General features: G+C 39.1%; 1 protein-coding gene across 1 annotated transcript; it reads left to right on the top strand.

Annotated features, from left to right (window-relative positions):
- The first annotated feature begins 963 nt into the window (after window positions 1-963).
- On the top strand, window positions 964-21,627 carry LOC131635552 (uncharacterized). The gene is made up of 3 exons (XM_058906178.1): window positions 964-1,789; window positions 21,190-21,239; window positions 21,352-21,627. The coding sequence occupies exons 1-3, from the start codon at window positions 964-966 to the stop codon at window positions 21,625-21,627; spliced, it is 1,152 nt and encodes a 383-aa protein (XP_058762161.1).
- Window positions 21,628-26,183: the final 4,556 nt, after the last annotated feature.

Below are 26,183 nucleotides of genomic sequence, written 5' to 3'. Positions count from 1 at the left end.
GATTTTTCGAAGATAGCAAAGCCATTGAGTAATTTACTCAACAAAGGTACGCATTTTGATTTTGACGAGTCTTATCTAAAAGCATTTCTTGAGCTGAAAGAAAAATTAGTTACCGCACCCATAATCGTTGCTCCAAATTGGAAAATGGATTTTGAACTCATGTGTGATGCAAGCGATTATGTGGTTGGTGCGGTATTAGGCCAAGGAAGATCAAAAGTTTTCCATGCAATTTACTATGCTAGTAAAGTTTTGAATGAAGCTCAAGTTAACTATGCAACAACTGAAAAAGAGCTACTAGCCATAGTGTATGCATTGGAAAAATTTAGAGCTTATTTGATCGGTTCTAAAGTTGTAGTCTACACCGACCATTCGGCGATAAAGTATTTGCTAACCAAGCCGGATTCCAAACAAAGGTTAATCCGTTGGATTTTACTTTTACAAGAGTTTGATTTGGAAATCCAAGACAAAAAGGGGTCCAAAAACTTTGTGGCGGATCATCTATCCCGATTGGTAAATGTAGAGATTACAAAGAATGAGATCGAAGTAAGAGAGGAGTTTCCGGATGTAAAACTTTATGCGATTCAAGTGAGGCCTTGGTTTGCCGATTTTGCAAATTATAAGGAAACCGGTTTGATACTGGAAGACCTCACTAGAAATCAAAGAAAGAAATTTCTAAAGGATGCCAAACACTATGTATGAGATGACCCATATTTATTCAAAGAAGGTGTTGACAGCATCTTGAGAAGATGTGTCACCAATGAAGAAGCAAAAGATATTGTTTGGCATTGTCACAACTCTCCGTATGGAGGCCACTATAGATAATGGAGAACATCTACCAAAGTACTCCAATCGGGGTTCTTTTGGCCTACTCTATTCAAAGATGCGCATGAGCACGCAAAAAGTTGTGACAAATGTCAAAGGAGCGGAGGAATAGGCAAACGAGATGAAATTCCCTTGACCAATATGTTAGAAGTAGAAGTCTTTGATTGTTGGGGCATTGATTTTGTTGGTCCATTTCCTCCCTTCTTCGCTAATGAATATATTCTTGTTGTCGTTGACTATGTATCCAAGTGGGTGGAAGCACTTGCTACACCTAAGGCCGATTCCAAAACTGTGATTAAATTCTTAAAGAAAAATATCTTCTCACGTTTTGGTGTGCCAAGGGTGTTGATAAGTGATGGAGGATCACACTTTTGTAATACACCTCTGGAAAAAGTTTTAGAACATTATGGTGTAAAACATAAGGTGACCACTCCCTATCACCCACAAGCAAATGGTCAAACGGAAGTGTCAAACAGAGAAGTAAAGAAAATTCTTGAGAAAATAGTCTCTAGCTCTAGAAAAGAGTGGTCATTGAAATTAGATGAAGCTTTGTGGGTATACCGTACTGCCTTCAAAGCTTCTATTGGACTAACTCCTTTTCAGATGGTTTACGGAAAAACTTGTCATCTTCCGGTAAAGTTGGAACATATAGCACTTTGGGCTCTTAAATTTCTGAATTTTGATACCACTCTAGCCGGCCACAAAAGAAAAGACCAACTCCATGAATTGGAAGAATTAAGAGACCATGCGTACCACTCCAACAAGCTCTACAAGGAAAAAGCTAAGGCTTACCATGATAAGAAAGTCCGCTGCAAAAGTTTTCATGAGGGACAAATGGTGTTGCTATTCAACTTGCGACTTCGGTTGTTTCCCAGTAAGCTTAAGTCAAAATGGTCTGGACCATTTGTGATGAAGGAGGTGAGGGACTATGGAGCCATTGTGATCGAGGATCCCAAATCTAAGGAAAGTTAGACAGTTAATGGTCAACGACTCAAGCCTTATCATGTTGGAGTAGTGGTACGCGAAGCTTGTGCCATTTTACTTAATGATCCGTGAGAGATCATCGAACCGTCGAGCTCTAACGATGTTAAACAAAACGCTTGTTGGGAGGCAACCCAACGTCATAAGTAGACTTTGTTATTTTCATGGATTTTCTATTTTGTAGGTGTTAGTGTAATACGATGAACTGACTTTTTATCGAAATGTCGCGGCTAAGCAAGAGTCACCACCGACTTTTATTTTATCCAATTAGGAAAGGCTAAAAGAACAGGAAAGACCTTTTAAAAGATTTTGAGTTCGGGGGGTAAGTTATACAAAGGGAAGGTATAAGGCACCCTTTGCATCCATGGTTTTCCATGGGCTCTTAATTGCTTAGCTCACTTTGTTTGTTTGAAATGTTTGAAAAGTGGGGTGTGAATAGAAATACGAATAAGAACTTTAGCTTGTAAATAAGCGTAGTCTTTTTGAAAAGTTTCTTTGAAAAGAAGTGGGAAAAGATTTTGAATTTCAATTTGAATTTGAAAAAAAGCAAGCAATTAATAGCAACTACCCTAAGTTTAGAAATTTTTTCTTTTAGCTTTTCTGGGCGAAAGGGTCTGTCCATACCATGAGAGGGCAGAAAGTCTTTCAATTGGATGTTAAGGGTCATCGAGAATTATCGTTCGCCATAAGACTGTCCCTTGCCATAAAGAGGGCAGGTAGTCTAAGGGAAGGATATAATAGTCATTAATCTTTTTTAGGCATCATGCGAGGATACCTTAGCAATAGGGACAATCACTCTTTATAAGGCAACCTCGGGGGAGTTTCAATAACTTTGAAGGCAACATTGCTTTAGGTATCCTCGGAATCGAGGGACTTGACTATTTTTAAGCATAATCAATAAGGCAACAAGGCAATAATAATAAGGCAACAGAGGGATTACCCTAAAGGTGTGTGTGTGGCACAATCAGGTGGTTAACTTCAATGATATTTATCTTGTAATTAGGTGGTTCTAGATTAATTTCAGGCTTGCACTCCCTAAATTACTAACTACGCAGTTTAAAATAAGCAAGAAGTAATGGCAGAAATTAAATTCCTACGCTATTACAATAAACACCTGCGGGGAAGGGGGAATAAAAGCAGACAATAAGAGGATCAATAATTAGTAAAAATCTTGAGCCCTGATCTTCCTCGAACACTGAAAATTAAAAAAGAAAATAATAATGGTGAGTGTATGAGAAATTCATGGGTGATCGGAACAAACTCTATTTTAATCAAAAGGTAAAAAATAAAAAATAAAATGATATTTAAAAAGTATAGTTAGAAACTTAGCTTTTGATCCGATATAGCGCGTAATCGGAGGATCTTGAGGTAACCCTGAAAATTTGCACAAAGAAAGGAAAAGGTTAGTGCATTAACTGATCTAACCCTAATTGATTAGGTACCTTTAAAAATTTACAAACCCTGAACCTAAAAAGGTTTGTTTAAGAAAATTTATTGTGACCCAAAAGGTCTATAAGGCTAAAAAATGCGTTAGTGGACAACACCTACATGAGGATTCTAGGGTTTAAAAATAAATCGAGGTTAACAAACCTAAAAAAGTTAATCGATTAAAAGCACATGCAAAAATAATAATTTTTATTGTTTAAAAGACAATTATTGATAAATTTGTAAAAAATCTGGTTTTCGATTAAAAATGAATTATAAAATTATCATGTGATTTATGTATAAGTTTTAATAAAAACTATGATAATAAAAATAAAAGAATAAAAATAAATAAGGATTTGCATAATTAAAACTAAAAAAAAGAATATTAAATTAAAAACTTAGCTTCGGATCCGGTGTGGTAATGGCCTGAGGGGGTATGGTATGCCTTCGCGTTCTAAGGCGTTGGATCTGGCATTGAGGAGATCTGATGGCTGGTATTTGAGGGTGTACCATGGGCGCGTGTGGATGTGCTGTGTTGGATCAACCATCAAACAAATTGGAAAATAAAATGGAGCAACCTGGGGGTTGAACCCAGGACTTTATAGTCAACAGCGTGCTAAATCTACCACCCACTCTGCATTGTTAATGTGAAATAACACTGCCAAAGAAAAGTTAATTATTATAAATCAATATTCAAATGAAAAAGTCAGCAGAATCATAGCCGGGCCCACACATGAACCAATGGGAAAGGGAGAGAGGCTGGAGAATGTTTGACCCTCCAATCACATCGCTGCACGCGTGACGAGAGAGAGGAAGGGGGATCACACTCGCTGACTGGCCAATACCATGATGCCACATGTACAGCCCATGCTTGTCTTCTTCGTTTCCACCGAGCCCTAGATTTAGCTTCGATTTTCTCACAAATTTGCTACGGTTTCTGCAATTGATCTTCGTAGCAAAACATGCAGATTCTAAGAACTTAAAAAAACAACGTTAAAAGGAAAAATCAACCTCCCATATCGCTTAATTGGAATGCTATGAGCATGATGGCGTCCCTGGTTCGGTCTAAAAGCTCCTACATAAAGAGATTCGAAGGAATGGAGTCTTATGACCTAACAATGGTACTTTGTGATTCAAACTCCCAAGCTTCATTATGACGGATCAATCTTGATCTGAACATCACTAGGAACTTGCACATATGGTTAACTCTCATTTAAATACGTTAAATCGTGAGATATACAATAAAGAAGGCATGTGAATATGAAGAATGCATGATACGAATCTTAAGCATGCTCAGACATGGCTAGTGGTTTGAATGTACCTTTAACTACCTCAGGAACAAAAAGGAACAAGTAAGATGCTCTGAAATTTGTTAGGAAGAAAAACACAATCTTCCCATATTCTTTGATTTTTTGCGCTTGGAACCCTAGCGTTCTTGATCCACCTTCTCTTAATTTTTTGTTCCCTTCTCCTCCAATATTACTAGGTATATATAGAGGGATAATTTAGGTTTAGAAATTTGGAAAGAATCTCAAAGAATATTTGATCTAAAAATCACACATAATCTTTCTAATTTTGGCTCATTCTTGCCTCAAATCCTTTTGCACGATTTTTCTAATCCATATGAGTGATTTTGGTTTGATCTTTATTTGGAATATTGATCACATAATCTCTTATTATTTAGTTTATGATTTCTTTGATTTAAATTGAATTTAAATGAATAAATTCTAATAAATATGAAAGAAAACCAACAAATAAATAATATTTGACTTGTGGGCCTCTCATGAGCTTGTATTCACGTGGATGACTTGAAATCAAAGGCCCAATATTCAAAAGTTTGAAATTTGTCAATTAGGGTTTCAAACATTTCTCAAAAATAGACCAACTTATACCAAGCATATCTCTCTCATTCTTTATCGTATGGAAGTGTTCCAGGACTTTTTGGAAAGCCCCAGATGTCCTTTATAAGCCACTTTGGAAGCTTTTTTCCATTTGGAGATTTTATCTTGATGATATGGCTCCTGACAAAAAACTTCTTTTTGCGAGCTTCTAGAAGGACCTGTAATGTATTGGCTCATATCTCTTATGCGGAAGCATTTCTTGACCTTAAGCCCAACATCAAAGTTGTAGAAAATGAAATTTCCTTGAGAATAGGCTTTGGTTGGGAAATTTCTGATGTTCCATGTGAAAGTTATGGCTGGTCAAAGTTCAGTTGACTTTAGGTCCAAAAACCTTAATTTAGAAAGTTAGGTTTTTGATGATTTCTGAACTTTCCTTGATGAATCATGATCAATCCTTGATCAAATTATGAATCATACTTCCTAATGAGGATGTTGACCAAAAATCATAAGTTTTGACTGTACTTTGACCCTAGTTTGACTTTTACGTAAACCAGTCGATTGTTGATCGTTTGGGCCATTGAGTGAGCAATCTTTTAAATCAGGACTTAAAACTTGGCATAGAGATTATTTGAATTGTATGAGAGGCCATGAGATTCATTTGAGGCCTTAGAACTTGATTTTACTTTGAAGAGATCAAAACCTTAGTTTGAGGGTTGTTATTTAGGAGAGATGTTGTCATACCCCAAATTTGTCCTACCCCTTAACTTCTAACTGGCTTAGGCTTTGCATTCATGTACATACGTCACTTAGGTCATAACTCACACCCATGCATGCATATCATTGGTCAATCAAAGACTAGCAAGAAAAAGCTCTGTGGCAAAGAATTTTGACCAGAAAATAAGGAGACTGAGGTATAATCATGTGGTTCCATGTTCAAGGAAGTCCTCCTAGATTGGGGTTTTTCTCAATCTCAAGTCAAGGCATTGATTGAAGGATACTGGCCTGCAAATCATCCGGTTCCTTAAATCAGGGTTTCTTTGACCAAAGTCAACCAGTTGACTTTCCGGTCAACGTTTAATCAGGAATGGCTTCTATGTGTGGAAAACTTCTCATGCTGACCTTGTGGAGGTGTTTGTTTGACTGGAATTGATTGGAAGAGATTTAATCGGGAATTTCATCAATAGTCGGAAAAATCGGAACAGTTGACTTTCGGGTCAAAATCGGGAAAATTATCCAAATATTGACTATTGGTGGAAAATCAATCAAGAAAAGTCGAAGAATGGATAAAATCGAGAGTTCGACAAAAAGTTGCAAAAAATAGTAAAAAGACAATTTCCAACACTTAGAAAATTTTTGATGCTTTAAATCTTGTTGAGCAGTCCACTTCAGCGCTAGATTACACGTGGCAAATGACATTTTTTGAAGAAAATTCCAACATCAAAGTTGTTCCTCCCATGGAGGAGAACAATTTTGTAGTTGGAAACGTTTTCATTCGAAGCTTGTATGAAGAGTTAAAGTGCTGGGAAGTTGCTGAAAACTCATTCTATCCAAGTCACAATCCAGGTCACAAGTCAGGTCATGACCTGGCATTTCAGCAAACACGTGGTGGTCCAAATGTCAAGGCCTCTTTCTTCCTCCACAAGTCACTATCTTAAACAAGCCTGGTTCTAAGCTACTCTTTGCCATGTCCTCTATCCATTGAGACCAGTATCACTAATTTTGGACATGTATTGATCAAGATAGAGAGGCTCAAAGTACCACCCTCACAAAGTTACAATCTGACCATACGCAAGGGACAGCACCTTGCTGGGCGTGTGCAGTAGGAATTGCATGAGTTCAAGGCCATTTTTCTCACACTTCTAGGCTTCATCTTGAAATATTTCCAACACCAATCTTGTTCTATCCCATGCCCTCTTTGCTATGACAATAATGTTGCATCATTTGGTTACCCATGGCATGAGATATGAGGGCATAAAGTGGCTACCTTGGGCATGCCTAAGAGAACGCATTTGCTGCAGCATTATGCATGAGTTTGTGTCACAAATACCACCCATATACCATAACAAGCCATGCAAACACTATCATATTGAAAGCATGCCTAAGAATTATTCCATGTCGCAAGATTGCTCACTAGCTTAAGAGGAAAAGCAACAACTACAACCATGCACACCTCATGCAAGTCCCACATCAAAGAAAATAAAAAAGGGCATGTTACAAACTATTCCAAGTCCCACATTCAAGAATCTTTTTCACAAATCAATGATTGGCAATATAAATACAAAGCAGCACAACAATCATTACACACTTCCACTTCTCACTACACTCTCAGTACATACATTCATTCTACTCTCTTTCTCTTCCACACTCTCTTCTCTCTCTCTCTCTCTCACTTCTCTATTCTCTTTCTCTACTCTCTTTCTCACTCTCCTCTCTTCCTCATCCATCTCGACCTTCATTGATCCCCAACTAGTTACCTCAAGTCTCACTCTTCCATTGCAGCTGCATCATCATCATCTTAGCTCCTTCAACCGTGCTCCTTTCTTCTACAGCCCCGCACCACAGTTGAGGTCAAAGCTTCGAGGATAAGCTCCAAGAATCGTAGCATCCAGTTACGGATCGTGTGTGACCCTGAGTTTAAAGCGTTTTCAGGTTAGTCTTTCGATCTCTTCCACACCTTAGAGAGCATGTAGCGGTTCGTGTACAAGCTGTTGCTACGAGATATTTATTCAATTCATGGCATCATATTCTGTTCACGTGAAATGCACCAATATTCCAGTGTTTGGATTTTGTGGATGATTGCTATGTCAGCTGTGAGTGCAATGATGGTATCCGTTCAGGTTTTATTTCCATTAGAGTCTTAAGATTGAACTCGGTTTGCATGATAGAGCAGTTTTTAGGAAGAACAGAGTTCGTATTCAGATTCAGTGCGCAAAACAGAGGGGGACGGTGGTCTTGGCCGCTGTGGTGGTGGTGGCTGGAGCGCCGGCGCTGCCGCGAGGAGAGTGTGACGTCGAGTTGGGGAAGACGATGAACAGTACCTCCATGGTACTGTTCACGTCCGCATGGCTTGCCTCTCTCTCCTTTTATGAAATATTATCCTAGGCTTGTCTCTTTATCATGATGAGTGGGTGCGGTGTGCTATTGTGATTGGTCTGGCAATTTTATTTTGTCTTACTCATTTAAAAAGCAAAGGTGACCAATTGATAATGAGGTCATGTCACGTTTTTTTCTTTTTGAAAGCCACATAATAAATGAATAAAATAGAACAAGTGGGAATAAAATGGTGTTGGGCCGCGCTGCTATAGGCCCAGCATTTTTCTGGAATACACACCTCACTCGTTGATACACCTCAGCGCTTCATGGGTTGGGCCAGGCGCCCCTGCTACTTCCACACCCCCATTTCTGGCCCATTTTATGTTTCAAATGATTTTTAGTTCATTCCTTTTACTCTTACCCCCCCTTTCGGAACAATAATAAAAATAGTTTTTTCTTTCTTTTATTCTTTTTGGTTGATTAATTATTTTTTTTCTTTTAAATAAAAACTCCAACAAATATTTTTTCTACTAATTAGATTTTTTAGAATTTCTTTAATTTCTTTTAATTGACTTTTAATTAGTATTCCTTAGAATTTTTAATAGACTTTTTCATATAAAGACCATAAACAAGAATCATAGTATTTCTTAGTTTAATTCAAAAATTAGTTTCTTTCATAAATAAAAATGACATAGTTTGTGAATAATTTTCATAATTGATTTTTGGGTTTGTATAGATTGAATTGTTTTGTGAATATTTTCCATTGTGAAATGTCTAGAATACTCTTGGTCTTTAATTTTGTTTTTTAATCCATCTAAAACTTTTCTTCCTCATTTTCTATTAGAATAATCCATAACATAGATTTAGAAATTAGGCTAGTCTCCCCCATTTTCATTCTTTTTCTTTTACAACACCTAAAACATCTAATAAATATCAAAATAAAATCCCTTTAAAAAATAAAAAGAAAACACTTAAAACATTAATAAAAAAGTGAAAATCATTAAAAAGGGAATGGAAGCTTGAATCTCCCTTGCTTTAAGGAATCATTCGAGTGCTTGGATCTCCCTTGCTTTAGGGAACCATTCGGGCGTAAGTTCCCAAATTCTAAAAAACACAAACCAAAGAGTAACTCGAGTTTCCCTTGCTTTAGGGATTTCCTCGAAACACTCAAACTCTCTCTCTCTCTCTCTCTCTCTCTCTCTCTCTCTCTCTCCTCTCCTTTCTTAAGGGCATTGTTATCTCCGCTCCATTGCATCCTAGGTTGATCCCTTATGCAAGAGCGCGAGCGTTAACTCCGCCCAACTAAAAAACACAAAAACAAACAGAAACATGTGAGCCGAACTACGGCGCTCTGATTCCTGAAAAGGATACGTAGGCATCAAGTCGCGGGGCTTGAACGAGCACACTTGTAAATAATTCCTTCTTTTCCCCGTATTTCTTTTGCATTCATTCGCATTTAGGTTTAGACAATAGATACACCCTTTAGATAGAAACAAACATAGGTGGATACCATCGAGTACGATGGGCGCGAGGGGTGTTAGCACCTTCCCCTTGCGTAACCGACTTCCGTACCTTGATCCTCTGGTCGCAAGACCTTGTTCCTTCCTTTGCTAGGTTTTCTGATATTCCTTTCCCTTATGGGATAAATATATTGGTGGCGACTCTGTTCATTTTTCGCGAGCGTGCGACAGCTGGCGACTCTGCTGGGGAAACCTAAGCAAGTCGATCCTAGCCTTTGTTTGTTGTTTCTTTTATTGGGTGTTTATTTATTTGTTTATATGTTTACATCTTGTATATATGTTTGCATATCATGTCTATTTTCCTGCTTGCATATCATGTTTACTTTCCGCATGCATCTGGACTATATTATGGGTCCCCGTGGGGGCCACATATTTTTTCTGCTCTGTTTTGCAGGTGGGGGGTTTTGTGAGGTAAAAGGCCCACTACCCAGGCCAGTGACACATAGGATTAGCGTGGATGCTCATGTTGACTCCCGTGGCTCTTGCTACGATCGAGCTTGACATGGGGTACCACAACTGGGCGAGGTTCTTTCATGGAACACTGTGTCTGGCACGCTTGTTGCCTCAAACACTTTGTACCCCATGGGAACTGTAGACCCTGGTGACCATTAGGGACCACTTGTCCGTGTCTAGACTTCATACCCGTGAGATTGGGGTGGGACAGGAAACCTTGACTCCTACATACCATTGGCTCTCCATATTTGAGGTCGGACCTTTATTTGGTCTGTTCTCATGGTGCTTGATATTCCGATATTCAAAAAGGCGTCGAACCTTTGATCCTGTGACATTTGGCCTGCACGGAGGTTTTATATCAGTCATTCAGAGAGTATTCAAATATCACTCAGATTGTGTGGACCTTGATCCCCTGCTCTTGCATTGCATAACATCATTGCTTTATCCACTCCATTTATGAGGGATCCTAAAGTCTATTTCCAAAAAAAAGGAGAATAAAAAAAACAAAAAGGAAAAAGGGAAATAGAAAAGCAAAAGAAAAAAGAAAAGATACTCTATACAAAATAAAGATTAGATTCCAAAAGAAAAAAAAAAGGAAAAGGAAAGTGTGAAAAGACCTTAGGATTCTCCATAAATGAAACATGCATTCACACTATCATGCATTTCATGGTTCCATCAGAAGCTTGTGGGGGGCCTTTCTATTCAGACTTTGACATCAACAATACAATTGACTTCTCACCGCTACGTGCTCAAATGTTGATATTGGAACAACTCTGTGGGTTTTAAATGAGATGAGAACAGAAATGGAGACTGACATGAATCAGTGTATGGGGGTTATTCAAGCGTTTTCTCTTTGACAAGAAGAATTGAGACGAGTTCCTCCTAGGTAAAATGCAAATGTTGATCTCACCCATGAGAAGGTATTATGTATCAGAATGTTTGAAATAATGTTGAGATTCCTATTCACATCATTAAAGTCTGCGAGTTTCCAATTATTGAAATTGACAAAAGGTTCCACCTCTTGGAGAAAAGATTGAAAGCCATAAAAAAGTCGTGACTCTGTTGATTTAGACATTGTTTGATTGTGCCTAGTGCCTGATGTCAAGAAACTTCAAGGGTCATTTACTCACTCCAGATGGTTTGGATATTGAAGCTAAGTTGGTAATCATCTCTTGTGCATGTGTGGAAGTTGCTTGGGGCTCACGATCGAGGGATAAGCAAGACCTGGTCTATCTTGAGCATTGCGCCATTTGCTTTGTTCGAATCCCTTAAAAGCATTACAAATTCCTGGGTGACGTTGTCAGAATCTCTTTCCATGTGGTAATCAAAAGTGTTCTACACAATGCTTCTCATTCTCAAGGTTCTACTTCATATCTAAGTTGTCTCTTCTCAGAATTTCCTTCTTAGTGGCCTCCGCTTGTTAACAGAGACGAGAAGAATATGAGAGACAAATGGATGTGATTCTATTGCCTTGTGCCCGTTCGCTTCCCTGTTTGTTGGAATTCCAATTGGTTAAGATTCTAGTATTGGGTCTTCTTCACCACAAGTAGCTCTCTTGAGTTTGATGATCATACAAGATTCTTTCCATTTATGATGGCGATTACTACTCTAGCAACTATGCTTGGGGCTCCCGCACGAGGGATAAGCAAGACGTACTCTTATCTTGAGCATTGCATCACTCGCATTGCTCGAATCCCTAAAGCAAGGCAAAAGTTTACGACTCATGGGTGACTTCGTTGGAGTTCTCTTTTGGAGTAATCTGAAGTGTTTGGAAAGAACTGCAAAAAAATATTCAAGATCAAGAAGTCCAGACGGAGTCAAGTCTCCTCAACAATGACATTCATTTAGTTTCTTTATTGCATTCTCATTTGTAACATTTCATTGTTTGTTTAAGCATTTATGGCATGTAAAAACTTGTTAATTTCTGAATGGAAATCATAATGCATTGTTTATGTTTTTCTTGAAGAAACCCATTCGTTTTCACTCATAAAATGTTTTTGGAATTACGATACCAACTTTACTAGTCACTTGCTTAGGCAAAGAGCCGAGGGAGAGTGATGAAAAATAAAAATGCAAAATCTCTAATCGTGTGTTTTTGAATAAAACCCTACTGAGGATGTACAGGCATTATTTCAAATCCCCAAGCACCGGAGATATAAGGGAGTGCGACCCTCGTCAACCCCTTTGAGCCTTGAAGTAGGAGTTTCTTTTCTAATCATAAAAAACCCTTATCTTAACCTTGGGGCAGGGTAGTGTTCATTTAACTTGATCGAGCTTTCGAAACTCACCAAAAGGGTGTGCATCTAAGGATACAACAAGGGTTATCCTTCCAAAGGTTGAGGAATGTCAAAACCGCAATGATTATCCTAATTCCATCAAGAGATCAAGAGATGACGATACCACAATGGTAATCCTTCATCAAATCAAAGGAGCGAGGAAGTCGCAATCACCTCCAACGAATCAAAGACTATGCGAGGTCACACGACTTGTTCAAAAAAAAAAGAGCAAAAAAAAATGGCGAAAAAATAATAAAAAAAGATGAAACGAAAATGACATAAGAAAAAATATGATGAAATTGCCAAGCAAGAGAACAAAGTCGTGTGATAATGAATCAGAAGAATAAAAGGTGAGCGACCGCCATGTCCGAAAAACCTCATTGATTCTTCAACCATTTCAAAATTCCTTGTGAGGGATGAACACCCGTGTCGAGTTAACTGAACATAGGACTGGAGAACATCATGAAGGGGGTGGGTACAAATAATTTGGAGCCTAAAAATCCTTTGTTTTCTGAAAACCGTGAACCCGCCCAAGTTACAACCCTTAAAAGTCCTAATTGAAGTGGGGTTTATTTTGAAAGCGCACCCTGATGAGATAGCGCTTAGCTGACTCCCAATGAAGCGAGACTCATATCCATGTTGGTATCGTATGTTTGCTTTATCTTCCATATGCAAAAATCGAGGTTGTGTCAACTAGTGATTCAGTCACAAGAGGTCGCAACCTCATTTCATAAAAAGTTTCTTTAAACTTCAAGACTAACATACACTTTGCATTAGAATTATCATTCTTAGAATTAACATTCTTTTGCATACAAAATATGCGCTTAACATCAAGGAAATTTTCAAGAATGAGAATCAGTGAGCAACTTGATCATGTCAAAGTACAAAAGACTCGAGAACTCCGAGGAGTAAAAGCTAATCATCTCAAATGTTGACCATCAAGGGGCAGATTCTCTAAAAAACTCCGTTGGGCATGAACAGTTAATGCCTTCTTTGATTACCTTGAGGGGAAGAGTTTGAAGACTCCGTTGAGCGTGGTAAAGTTGTTTCCACGTTGTTTAACTTCAAAACAAAGAAAGCTTAAGGATTCTAGTAAGATGTACCTAATCAGGGGCAATCAAGTCGAGGAATCTCTCTCAAATTCAACCAATCTGGGGCAGTTATGTCGAGATTTGACAAATCTCTCCAAGGATCCTGTGGGGCAATTTCCTTCATGGGTCATTAAACTTGGGGCACGATCGTCTAAGTTTTATTGTCCTCTCCCTAATCATAGGAGTTTATTCCTCCTGGAACCTTGATCTCTCCCCAAGCATGGAGTTTATTTCTCCCGAGAGTTTGTTCCATTCCTCAAGCATAGGAGTTTATTTCTCCTAGGAGTTGCTCTACTTCCCCCACCTGGGCTTCTTATTTGGATCTCTCATCCCCAACATGGGGAATTGAGGGAATCTCCTCAAGTTGAAAATCCTCCAAGCAGTGGCACATGGTGAGAAGTCCGAAGTCATTCTACATTCTGGAAGGCAACAACAAGAGTGTGCCCTTACAAGTCAAAGTCCAATATCTTTTGGCAACTCTACATGGTCCTTAACGCTAAGGGGATTCTCCCTGGTGTTTACCTCACTAATGCCTTTATTTGGCATCCTGCATATAGTGTTCACTGCATATAACATTGCATCCTCAAAAGCGTAGCATATCCGTCAAAGCGGATCATTACGCCATAGAAAAATTCAAACATGCATACAAAGCATAAGCCAGATAATATAAATCAGCACCCAATCGAGCCGACGATACTTCCCCACATAAAAGGTTATCCTTACAAACTCCGATTGATATCTGCTACTACACTACAAATCTCCTCAAGCCATAGTGCCGATACCTGGTGTCCTCAACCCCAAAAGAAATCTCCCCAATATGGATCGGATGCAATGTCTTTCTTCGTCAGAATCGTTGTCTCCGAGGTTATTTCCCGTGTGCCGCGCGAAGATTAAAGTGCGAATGAGGGTGGGCATTCAACCCATCTCATTTTTCAATCGTTTGAATAACCATACTTGGTGTGTGGCAATTCGAACGATTGCCACTCTTGAAGAGTTACACCCCGCCTTTTGGCCTGAGGGATTAATGTAATTCTTATGCTTCGCAAGCATCCATATTCTCGTAATCCCCGTGGTTACTATCATCTTCTTGTCGAGTCTAGTCGTCCCTAGTCTTGTCGTGGTTATTTCCTGTGTGCCGCGCGAAAATTAGAGTGCGAATGAGGGTGGGCATTCAACCCATTTCATTTTTCAATCGTTTGAATAATCATACTTGGTGTGTGGCGATTCGAACGATTGCCACTCTTGAAGAGTTACACCCCGCCTTTTGGCCTGAGGGATCAATGTAACTCTTATGCTTCGTCAGCATCAATATCCCCGTAATCCCCCGTGGTTACTGTCATCTTATTGCCGAGCCTAGTCGTCCCTAGTCTCCGTGATTCCTCCCCTCGTACGGGAAATTTTTTCAGATCCAACCCCTGTGTTGTGCATCCCTCGCCTCTCGTCCAGGCACACCATTTTCAAATCCAATTCCCAATCCCCAGTGGATCCGATAGCCCAAAATCTTAAATCTGAATCTCCTTTTGATGCTCGTATGTGTCATTCTTTCGAAACTCGTCTGTATCTCCTTTTGATGCTCGTATGTGTCATTCTTTCGATACTCGTCTGTATCTCCTTTTGATGCTCGTATGTGTCATTCTTTCGATACTCGTTTGTATCTCCTTTTGATGCTCGTATGTGTCATTCTTTCGATACTCGTTTGTATCTCCTTTTGATGCTCGTATGTGTCATTCTTTCGATACTCGTCTGTATCATCTTTTGATGCTCGTCTGTGTCATTCTTTCGATACTCGTCTGTATCTCCTTTTGATGCTCGTATGTGTCATTCCTTTGGTACTCGTCTGTATCATCTTCCGATGCTCGTATGTGTCATTCTTTCGATACTCGTCTGTATCTTCTTTTGATGCTCGTCTGTGTCATTCTTTCGATACTCGTCTGTATCTCCTTTTGATGCTCGTACGTGTCATTCCTTTGGTACTCGTCTGTATTATCTTCCAATGCTCGTATGTGTCATTCTTTCGATACTCGTCTGTATCTTCTTTTGATGCTCGTCTGTGTCATTCTTTCCATACTCGTCTGTATCTCCTTTTGATGCTCGTATGTGTCATTCTTTCAATACTCGTCTGTATCTCCTTTTGATGCTCGTATGTGTCATTCTTTCGATACTCGTCTGTATCTCCTTTTGATGCTCGTATGTGTCATTCTTTCGATACTCGTCTGTATCTCCTTTTGATGCTCGTATGTGTCATTCTTTCGATACTCGTCTGTATCTCCTTTTGATGATCGTATGTGTCATTCTTTCGATACTCGTCTGTATCTCCTTTTGATGCTCGTATGTGTCATTCTTTCGATACTCGTCTGTATCTCCTTTTGATGCTCGTATGTGTCATTCTTTCGATACTCGTCTGTATCTCCTTTTGATGCTCGTATGTGTCATTCTTTCGATACTCGTCTGTATCCCCTTTTGACGCTCGTATGTGTCATTCTTTCGATACTCGTCTGTATCTCCTTTTGATGCTCGTATGTGTCATTCTTTCGATACTCGTCTGTATCTCCTTTTGATGCTCGTATGTGTCATTCTTTCGATACTCGTCTGTATCTCCCTTTTGATGCTCGTACGTATCATTCTGTCGATACTCGTCTGTATCTCCTTTAAAACACTTGTCTATCTTACCTTCCCACCAGACATACTTCCGCTCCGACCACTTCCATGTAGTAAACATTCCCTTTGAGAACCTTGTATTGGCACCTTGGGCTACGTTACAAGCTCTCACCATTCATCCCATGATTCGCTGTAAATATTTCCATCAGAAAAACAAAAATTCTCTTTCCCCAGCAGATATCAAAACAAAAATAAAAGAATAAAGACCACTCCACCTCCTCGGGACAAATTTCAGGTCTTCGGTATTTAATCTTCTTCTACTTCGAACGTTCGAAAGGCTGGCGCCAATCTCACCCTCGAGTCTAAGACGATTAAATAGGGGCAGCTGTCATACCCCAAATTTATCCTACCCCTTAACTTCTATCTGGCTTAGGCTTTGCATTCATGTACATACGTCACTTAGGTCATAACTCACACCCATGCATGCATATCATTGGTCAATCAAAGACTAGCAAGAAAAAGCTCTATGGCAAAGAATTTTGACCAGAAAATAAGGAGACTGAGGTATAATCATGTGGTTCCATGTTCAAGGAAGTCCTCCTAGATTGGGGTTTTTCTCAATCTCAAGTCAAGGCATTGATTGAAGGATACTGGCCTGCAAATCATCAGGTTCCTTAAATCAGGGTTTCTTTGACCAAAGTCAACCAGTTGACTTTCCGGTCAACGTTTAATCAGGAATGGCTTCTATGTGTGGAAAACTTCTCATGCTGACCTTGTGGAGGTGTTTGTTTGACTGGAATTGATTGGAAGAGATTTAATCGGGAATTTCATCAATAGTCGGAAAAATCGGAACAGTTGACTTTCGGGTCAAAATCGGGAAAATTATCCAAATATTGACTATTGGTGGAAAATCAATCAAGAAAAGTCGAAGAATGGATAAAATCGAGAGTTCGACAAAAAGTTGCAAAAAATAGTAAAAAGACAATTTCCAACACTTAGAAAAATTTTGATGCTTTAAATCTTGTTGAGCAGTCCACTTCAGCGCTAGATTACACGTGGCAAATGGCATTTTTTGAAGAAAACTCCAACATCAAAGTTGTTCCTCCCATGGAGGAGAACAATTTTGTAGTTGGAAACTTTTTCATTCGAAGCTTGTATGAAGAGTTAAAGTGCTGGGAAGTTGCTGAAAACTCATTCTATCCAAGTCACAATCCAGGTCACAATTCAGGTCATGACCTGGCATTTCAGCAAACACGTGGTGGTCCAAATGTCAAGGCCTCTTTCTTCCTCCACAAGTCACTATCTTAAACAAGCCTGGTTCTAAGCTACTCTTTGCCATGTCCTCTATTCATTGAGACCAGTATCACTAATTTTGGACATGTATTGATCAAGATAGAGAGGCTCAAAGTACCACCCTCACAAAGTTACAATCTGACCATACGCATGGGACAGCACCTTGCTGGGCGTGTGCAGTAGGAATTGCATGAGTTCAAGGCCATTTTTATCACACTTCTAGGCTTCATCTTGAAATATTTCCAACACCAATCTTGTTCTATTCCATGCCCTCTTTGCTATGACAATAATGTTGCATCATTTGGTTACCCATGGCATGAGATATGAGGGCATAAAGTGGCTACCTTGGGCATGCCTAAGAGAACGCATTTGCTGCAGCATTATGCATGAGTTTGTGTCACAAATACCATCCATATACCATAACAAGCCATGCAAACACTATCATATTGAAAGCATGCCTAAGAATTATTCCATGTCGCAAGATTGCTCATTAGCTTAAGAGGAAAAGCAACAACTACAACCATGCACACCTCATGCAAGTCCCACATCAAAGAAAATAAAAAAGGGCATGTTACAAACTATTCCAAGTCCCACATTCAAGAATCTTTTTCACAAACCAATGATTGGCAATATAAATACAAAGCAGCACAACAATCATTACACACTTCCACTTCTCACTACACTCTCAGTACATACATTCATTCTACTCTCTTTCTCTTCCTCACTCTCTTCTCTCTCTCTCTCACTTCTCTATTCTCTTTCTCTACTCTCTTTCTCACTCTCCTCTCTTCCTCATCCATCTCGACCTTCATTGATCCCCAACTAGTTACCTCAAGTCTCACTCTTCCATTGCAGCTGCATCATCATCATCTTAGCTCCTTCAACCGTGCTCCTTTCTTCTACAGCCCCGCACCACAGTTGAGGTCAAAGCTTCGAGGATAAGCTCCAAGAATCGTAGAATCCAGTTATGGATCGTGTGTGACCCTGAGTTTAAAGCGTTTTCAGGTTAGTCTTTCGATCTCTTCCACACCTTAGAGAGCATGTAGCGGTTCGTGTACAAGCTGTTGCTACGAGATCTTTATTCAACTCATGGCTTCATATTCTGTTCACGTGAAATGCACCCATATTCCAGTGTTTGGATTTTGTGGATGATTGCTATGTCAGTTGTGAGTGCAATGATGGTATCCGTTCAGGTTTTATTTCCATTAGAGTCTTAAGATTGAACTCGGTTTGCATGATAGAGCAGTTTTTAGGAAGAACAGAGTTCGTATTCAGATTCAGTGCGCAAAACCGAGGGGGACGGTGGTCTTGGCCGCTGTGGTGGTGGTGGCTGGAGCGCCGGCGCTTCCGCGAGGAGAGTACGACGTCGAGTTGGGGAAGACGATGAACAGTACCTCCATGGTACTGTTCACGTCCGCATGGCTTGCCTCTCTCTCCTTTTATGAAATATTATCCTAGGCTTGTCTCTTTATCATGATGAGTGGGTGCGGTGTGCTATTGTGATTGGTCTGGCAATTTTATTTTGTCTTACTCATTTAAAAAGCAAAGGTGACCAATTGATAATGAGGTCATGTCACGTTTTTTTCTTTTTGAAAGACACATAATAAATGAATAAAATAGAACAAGTGGGAATAAAATGGTGTTGGGCCGCGCTGCTATAGGCCCAGCATTTTTCTGGAATGCACACCCCACTCGTTGATACACCTCAGCGCTTCATGGGTTGGGCCAGGCGCCCCTGCTACTTCCACACCCCCATTTCTGGCCCATTTTATGTTTCAAATGATTTTTAGTTCATTCCTTTTACTCTTACCCCCCCTTTCCTAACAATAATAAAAATAGTTTTTTCTTTCTTTTATTCTTTTTGGTTGATTAATTATTTTTTTTCTTTTAAATAAAAACTCCAACAAATATTTTTTCTACTAATTAGATTTTTTAGAATTTCTTTAATTTCTTTTAATTGACTTTTAATTAGTATTCCTTAGAATTTTTAATAGACTTTTTCACATAAAGACCATAAACAAGAATCATAGTATTTCTTAGTTTAATTCAAAAATTAGTTTCTTTCATAAATAAAAATGACATAGTTTGTGAATAATTTTCCTAATTGATATTTGGGTTTGTATAGATTGAATTGTTTTGTGAATATTTTCCATTGTGAAATGTCTAGAATACCCTTGGTCTTTAATTTTGTTTTTTAATCCATCTAAAACTTTTCTTCCTCATTTTCTATTAGAATAATCCATAACATAGATTTAGAAATTAGGCTAGTCTCCCCCATTTTCATTCTTTTCTTTTACAACACCTAAAACATCTAATAAATATCAAAATAAAATCCCTTTAAAAAATACAAAGAAAACACTTAAAACATTAATAAAAAAGTGAAAATCATTAAAAAGGGAATGGAAGCTTGAATCTCCCTTGCTTTAGGGAATCATTCGAGTGCTTGGATCTCCCTTGCTTTAGGGAACCATTCGGGCGTAAGTTCCCAAATTCTAAAAAACACAAACCAAAGAGTAACTCGAGTTTCCCTTGCTTTAGGGATTTCCTCGAAACACTCAAACTCTCTCTCTCCTCTCCTTTCTTAAGGGCATTGTTATCTCCGCTCCATTGCATCCTAGGTCGATCCCTTATGCAAGAGCGTGAGCGTTAACTCCGCCCAACTAAAAAACACAAAAACAAACAGAAACATGTGAGCCGAACTACGACGCTCTGATTCCTGAAAAGGATACGTAGGCATCAAGTCGCGGGGCTTGAACGAGCACACTTGTAAATAATTCCTCCTTTTCCCCGTATTTCTTTTGCATTCATTCGCATTTAGGTTTAGACATTAGATACACCCTTTAGATAGAAACAAACATAGGTGGATACCATCGAGTACGATGGGCGCGAGGGGTGCTAGCACCTTCCCCTTGCGTAACCGACTTCCGTACCTTGATCCTCTAGTCGCAAGACCTTGTTCCTTCCTTTGCTAGGTTTTCTGATATTCCTTTCCCTTATGGGATAAATATATTGGTGGCGACTCTGTTCATTTTTCGCGAGCGTGCGACAGATGTCTTTGAGCTTTGTACTTTGATTTGAGTTTGAATTAGAGGAATGATATGGGCAAATTTTGGGGTATGACATTTAGATACTTGTTTTTATAAGGAAGTGAAAGTTAAGTGTAAAAATTGGTTTTTTTTCAAAAATTCAAGTCTGTTTGCGCCGCAATCAGTGTTTGTCCCGCAAATGGACCACAAACAGGGAGTAAGCCAAATTTGCAAAGAAAATTTCACTTGTTTGCCCCGCAAACAGGTAAGCCAATATTGAAAAAGAAATTTCATCAGTGATTGCGCCGCAATCACTGTTTGCCCCGCAAATAGACCACAAACAGGGAGTAAGCCCATTTTACAAAGAAAATTTATCCTGTTTGCCCCGCAAACACTGCGGGACAGGATTTTCACTTACACTTAGTTTTTTTTATTTTAACCTAGTTTATTTTCATTTTTATCCTTTATTCCTACAACTTACTTCTCTCCTCTCACTCTAACACTATCTCTCTCACTAAACTCTCATCTCCCACTTTCAAACCCTAGTCTCACCAACACTTTCACACACAACCTCTCTTAAATTTCTACATTCACCCTAATTCAAGTTCAAGGTATGGTTTTAATTTTTCTGTTCTCCAATCTCTATTGTTCAAATCATTCTAGGTTAGGGTTTGTTGATTAACATAGTAGATGCAAACCAAATGTCAAAATTGAACTTTCATGTGTTAATTTTACTGCATAATGTACTGAGTTTGAAAGTTCTTGAGTGGGTTCTTATGTGTTGCAAGCAAACATTCTGTTCTGTGCTATATTTGTTGAGTTTCACACAGTTTGCGCCGCAACCCCTCCTTTGCGCCGCGAACTGGGTTTGCAACATCAGGTTTGTGCTGCAAACACTGATGGGGCCGCAAACTGGGTTTTGTTTTACAAGCTCCTATTTTTAAATACTAACAGTCTGGTTGCTATGGTTGGGTTGTTAAATTTTGTTACAGATGTCAAAGCGCATAAAAACCAGAAGCACCAATCCTAGTCATTCCATACCACGGTTCATTGGAGAGGAACAAGGAGAGCAATATACTTACTTGTGCAACCGAACTGTCCAGGCTGAAAGGCTTATCCAGTTCAAACCGAATGACCCAATGCGGGATTTGGTTCGAACATTGGAAACACTCAAATGGGGGAAGATATGCGAACCGGTAGCTGAGATCAATTATGATATCGTTTGCGAATTCTATGCGAATGCCATTCCGGTAGAAGACGGGGCATAATTTATGTACAAAACAGTGGTGAGGGGAAGGACCATCTCTTTTAAGAGGAGCACTATTAATGAATATTTGGGGTCCCCATTGGAGCTAGCAGAAGGAGTAAGAAGTGAGTACCACAGAAGGTATCTCACTAATGATAGGAACATTCAAGTTGTTAGTGAGTCCTTATGCCTTGAAGGAAAGACCTATGAGTTGAATGAGGCGGGATCGCCAAAAGGATGGAAAAGAGAGGATTTTAAAGTGGAGGTTAAGGCTTTGCTAGTGGTGGTATTACACAACATCAGGCCAAGAACTCACACGATACACATCTCACTCGAAGTAGGATACATGTTGTTTTGCATTTTGTATAGAGTACCAATTGATTTGGCCAGCATTATCTCTGAAGAAATGAGGAGGGTAACGGTTATGGGAACAAGACATGGAGGCAAAGCCGGTGTCCTTATCTACCCCGGTCTAATCATGGGGCTTTGTTACAATGCAAGGGTGGCCATCCCGAGTGAGGTACATTTCAAAATCACTAGTGTTATTAATGAAGCTTTTGTGAGCAGGTTTTGTGAAGGCCAAACAAAGAAAACTGAAAGAGGAGGATTATCTACTTCAAGGTCCAGAGGTGGTCGAGCACCTGTTTTTGATCACATGGCCTTTGCCACCTACTGTGCAGAGAACTTTGAGGCGACTCAAAGATCAAACCGGTTCTTGGTGCAAACATTATCTCAACAATTTCAGCGCACCTCTTTGGAAGCAGAGTATGATGCCTACGCAAATTGGCCTGTGGGCTGGCCACCTTTCATGGGGGGTGCAAGAGGCAGCTGTTAGGAGTGAATTAATGGTATTTTCATGTGTTACATTAACTACCTTTTGAGCTAAAAGTGAATATATCTTATGATTTTTAAGGGTTTTATGGTTATAATTGAACTTTCGAGGTTCGATGTTAATTGTAGAACGACTTGCGTCACTTTGGGTGTTATTTATGCAGATATTGAAGTTAAGAAGCAAAGACGAAGGAACACGCAAGCGGAGAAGCTCTGAAGAAGAGGAATCACAAAGATTTGAGTTAAAGCAAGTGGCGAGCCGCGCTAATCATAGGCGAGACGCGCGAGAACCCTCTGACTTGGGTTCGCGCCGCGCCAGCCCGTGTCGCGCCGCAGTGACTGTGTTATAAAGGAAAAGGCTATAAATACAAGCCCTAATCCTCATAAACCATAACTTTGGAAGAGAGACTTTTTGTGAGCGAAATTCAGAGAGCAATCCTAATCCAGAACAGCAAACAACATCCGACGGAGAATTCAACATCAATTGAAGACATTCCCTTGATGAAGATGAATCCATCCATGAAACCTTGTTTGTTCTTCATGCCTATGGAGAGCTAAATCCTTCTTGTTGAGTTTAAGGTAGTAGTTAACTTATGAATATACAATACCGTTGATTAATTCTTATGAACAATTGTTTGAATTTATTATCAATAAGAAACCTTGTTTTTATCTTAAATCATCGTGGAGTCTTTGATCGAAAGAGAGGATTCTAACTTTTGCCCTAGGTTACTATATTGATTCAATCTCAATTTGCAGAGATGGAATTATGATTGGGTTTTCATAATTATCGTTCTTTATTACTATTATCGATATTGATATTTGGAGAGATCGAATCTCATACCGGTAAAAGTTTATCTAATTTGATTTGCAGACATGGAATCATATTTGAGGATAAGTGAAGATAATAAGTCAAATGATTGTTCGAATAAGGATTAATTAATAAATTGTATAGGAATAGGTTGATGAACCCTAGAACTCAACATATTCGTTTACCATTGTTAATCATCTTTAAGCTTTTTATCAGTCAATTATTATTCTGTTAGATGCAATTTGAGAACAAACAACCAAACTCAACTATTTTTCTCACTCAAAATAAACAACTATAGAACGGCAGTAATATTAAACCAATCTCTGTGGATACGATATATACTAAAAATATTTACCCAAAAATACTTTCAACAAATTGGCGCCGTTGCCGGGGATTGGTGTCAATATTGCATGCATTGCAATAGTTTTTATTTTGAGTTTTTGTTACTATTATATCGATTTGGTTGTTTCACTCGTTTATTAGTTTTTGCAGAAATTCGTGTATGCGCAGTAAAGTTCCCAGTGATCAACTTCTTTTTGATCCCGAGATCGAAAGGACCGCTAGGAGGTTAAACAGCAAAACACGAAGAAGAGCAAAGATATCAAGAGCAAGAGACAACGAAACCGCGACATCGTCACAACAACTTGAAACAATTGACGAGTCACAAAAAGGATTTTTCTTTCACGAACTATTTGCTGAAGAAGAACAGGGAGTTATTATACAACCAACTGTTGTCAACATGGCTGTTACTGGTCCATGTGCAAATAGTCCAAGACTCAACGCGCAGTTCGCTAGAACTGCCGCCAACGGGCGACCGACAGAATTGAAGACCGGTATCATACAATTGATTTGTGCAAGTCCTTTCGCCAGATTGGACCATGAAGATCCGTACACGCATCTTACTCGGTTCTATGAGTTAGCGGGTACAACTGGTGTAGCTCAAGCTGATGAAGAAACACTATTCAAGAGGTTGTTCCCACATTCTTTGTTATCTAAGGCAAAAGATTGGTATCTGGATCAACCCGAAACAGTGATGACTGACTGGAATACCTTAGAAGAAATTTTTTTGGAAAGGTTTTACTCTCAAAACCGATTCTTTGAAGCAAAAACAGCAATAAAAGTATTCTCTCAAGGCAGTAATGAATCATTGAATGAAGCATGGGAAAGGTATAAAGCTATGTTGAGAAAGTGCAAAGGACGCGGTTTTGCAAAAGTTGATCAAATCCACATGTTCCGTAATGGTCTCACAGCTACAAACAAGACACTCTTGGATGCCACAGCTGGTGGTTCTCTTATGTCCAAGACACCTGCTGAAGCTACTCAGATAATATAGCGAATGGCTCTGAATGATCGGCAGGGGAATCATGATCGAACTGTCAGAGATAAGAAAGCCGGAATTTTGGAATTGAATAACAGTGATGCTCTGCTGGCCTAAAATAAGTTACTAACATCGCAAGTGGAACTTTTGAAACAAAAAATGTCTAAATTACCACAACAACTCAAGGAGCTGAATGGTGTATCTAATTCTTATCAAGTCGCGAAGTGTGAGTTATGTAAGGGAGAGCATCAGACAGGATTTTGCCCGCCTGTGTTGGAAGAAGAAGTCAATTACATGAACAACAATCAAGGACAAAGGCAGAATCAATATCAGAATCCTCCGTATCAACAAGGTTATCCACCAAGGAATAACAATCAAGGTTATCAACAAAGGCCACATAATCAAGGATATCAACAACAAGCCTTTCAACCTTACACTCAACCGTCGCCACAACAACAAGGAGGATAATCTAAGTTGGAAGAGACCATGAATCAGTTCATACAAATGTCAATAACGAATAACAAGAATCAAGAGGCAGCTATAAAGAATCTGGAAACTCAAGTGGGCCAATAGGCTAAACAAATTGCAGCTAATCAATCAAATGCAACATTCTCAGCCAACACTCAAGAGAATCCAAAAGAGCATTGTAAAGCGGTGGTGACAAGGACTGGGCAAAAAGGAAGTAATAATGAAGTTGAAAGGAATGTAGTTGAAGATGATACGGAAGAGGAAGTTGAAAAACATGATGGAGAAGATGAAGAATATGAAATTATTGATACTAATGCTGAAGAAGAGAATGTGAATAAAGAAGTTAAAAAGAAAGAAAAGCTGAAAAGAAAAAGCAGTAGAGAAAAGATGGCAAGCAACGTGATACCAAGTCAACATTTTCCATATCCCCTTGCTCCATCAAAGAAGGACCACGCCAGGCAATATGCAAGGTTTATGGAAATTTTTAAACAGCTACAAATTAATATTCCATTCTCCGAAGCAATTGCTCAAATGCCAAAATATGCAAAATTCATGAAAGATATCTTGACAAAGAAAAGACCGGAAGAAGAAGAAGTTGTTCTACTTGATGCACAATGTAGTGCCATAATATCACGCCTTCCTCAAAAGGCGAGAGATCCCGGAAGAGTCACATTGCCGGTTACAATTGGCAATCAAAATATCGGGAATGGACTGATCGATTTAGGATTAAGTATCAATCTAATTCCTCTATCAATAGTGAATCGGTTGGGAAATATTGAGATGAAGTCAACAAGAATGACTTTACAATTAGCAGATAAATCAACCACTCTCCCTTATGGTGTTGCACAAGACATGTTAGTGAAAGTTGACAAATTTTTGTTTCCGGTAGATTTCGTTGTGATTGACATGGAAGAAGACAAGGAGTCACCTATCATTCTTGGGAAACCATTCATGAAAACAGCCCGAATGGTGATCGATATTAATGATGGTATAATGAAGTTAAGAGTTCAAGATGAAGAGGTATGCTTTAATCTCTTCGATGCCATGAAGCAACCAAAAGACAAGAATGACTGTTTTCGCATGGATGTTACTGAAGAGAGTGTAGTGGAAGTGGCAAACCAAATTCATCTATCTAGCCCTTTAGAGAGATCTC

Source organism: Vicia villosa, unplaced genomic scaffold, assembly GCF_029867415.1.
Source record: "Vicia villosa cultivar HV-30 ecotype Madison, WI unplaced genomic scaffold, Vvil1.0 ctg.001509F_1_1, whole genome shotgun sequence".
Classification (NCBI taxonomy): domain Eukaryota; kingdom Viridiplantae; phylum Streptophyta; class Magnoliopsida; order Fabales; family Fabaceae; genus Vicia; species Vicia villosa.
The sequence above is the reverse complement of the archived record's forward strand: the minus strand, read 5'-3'. Positions and strand labels throughout refer to the sequence as shown.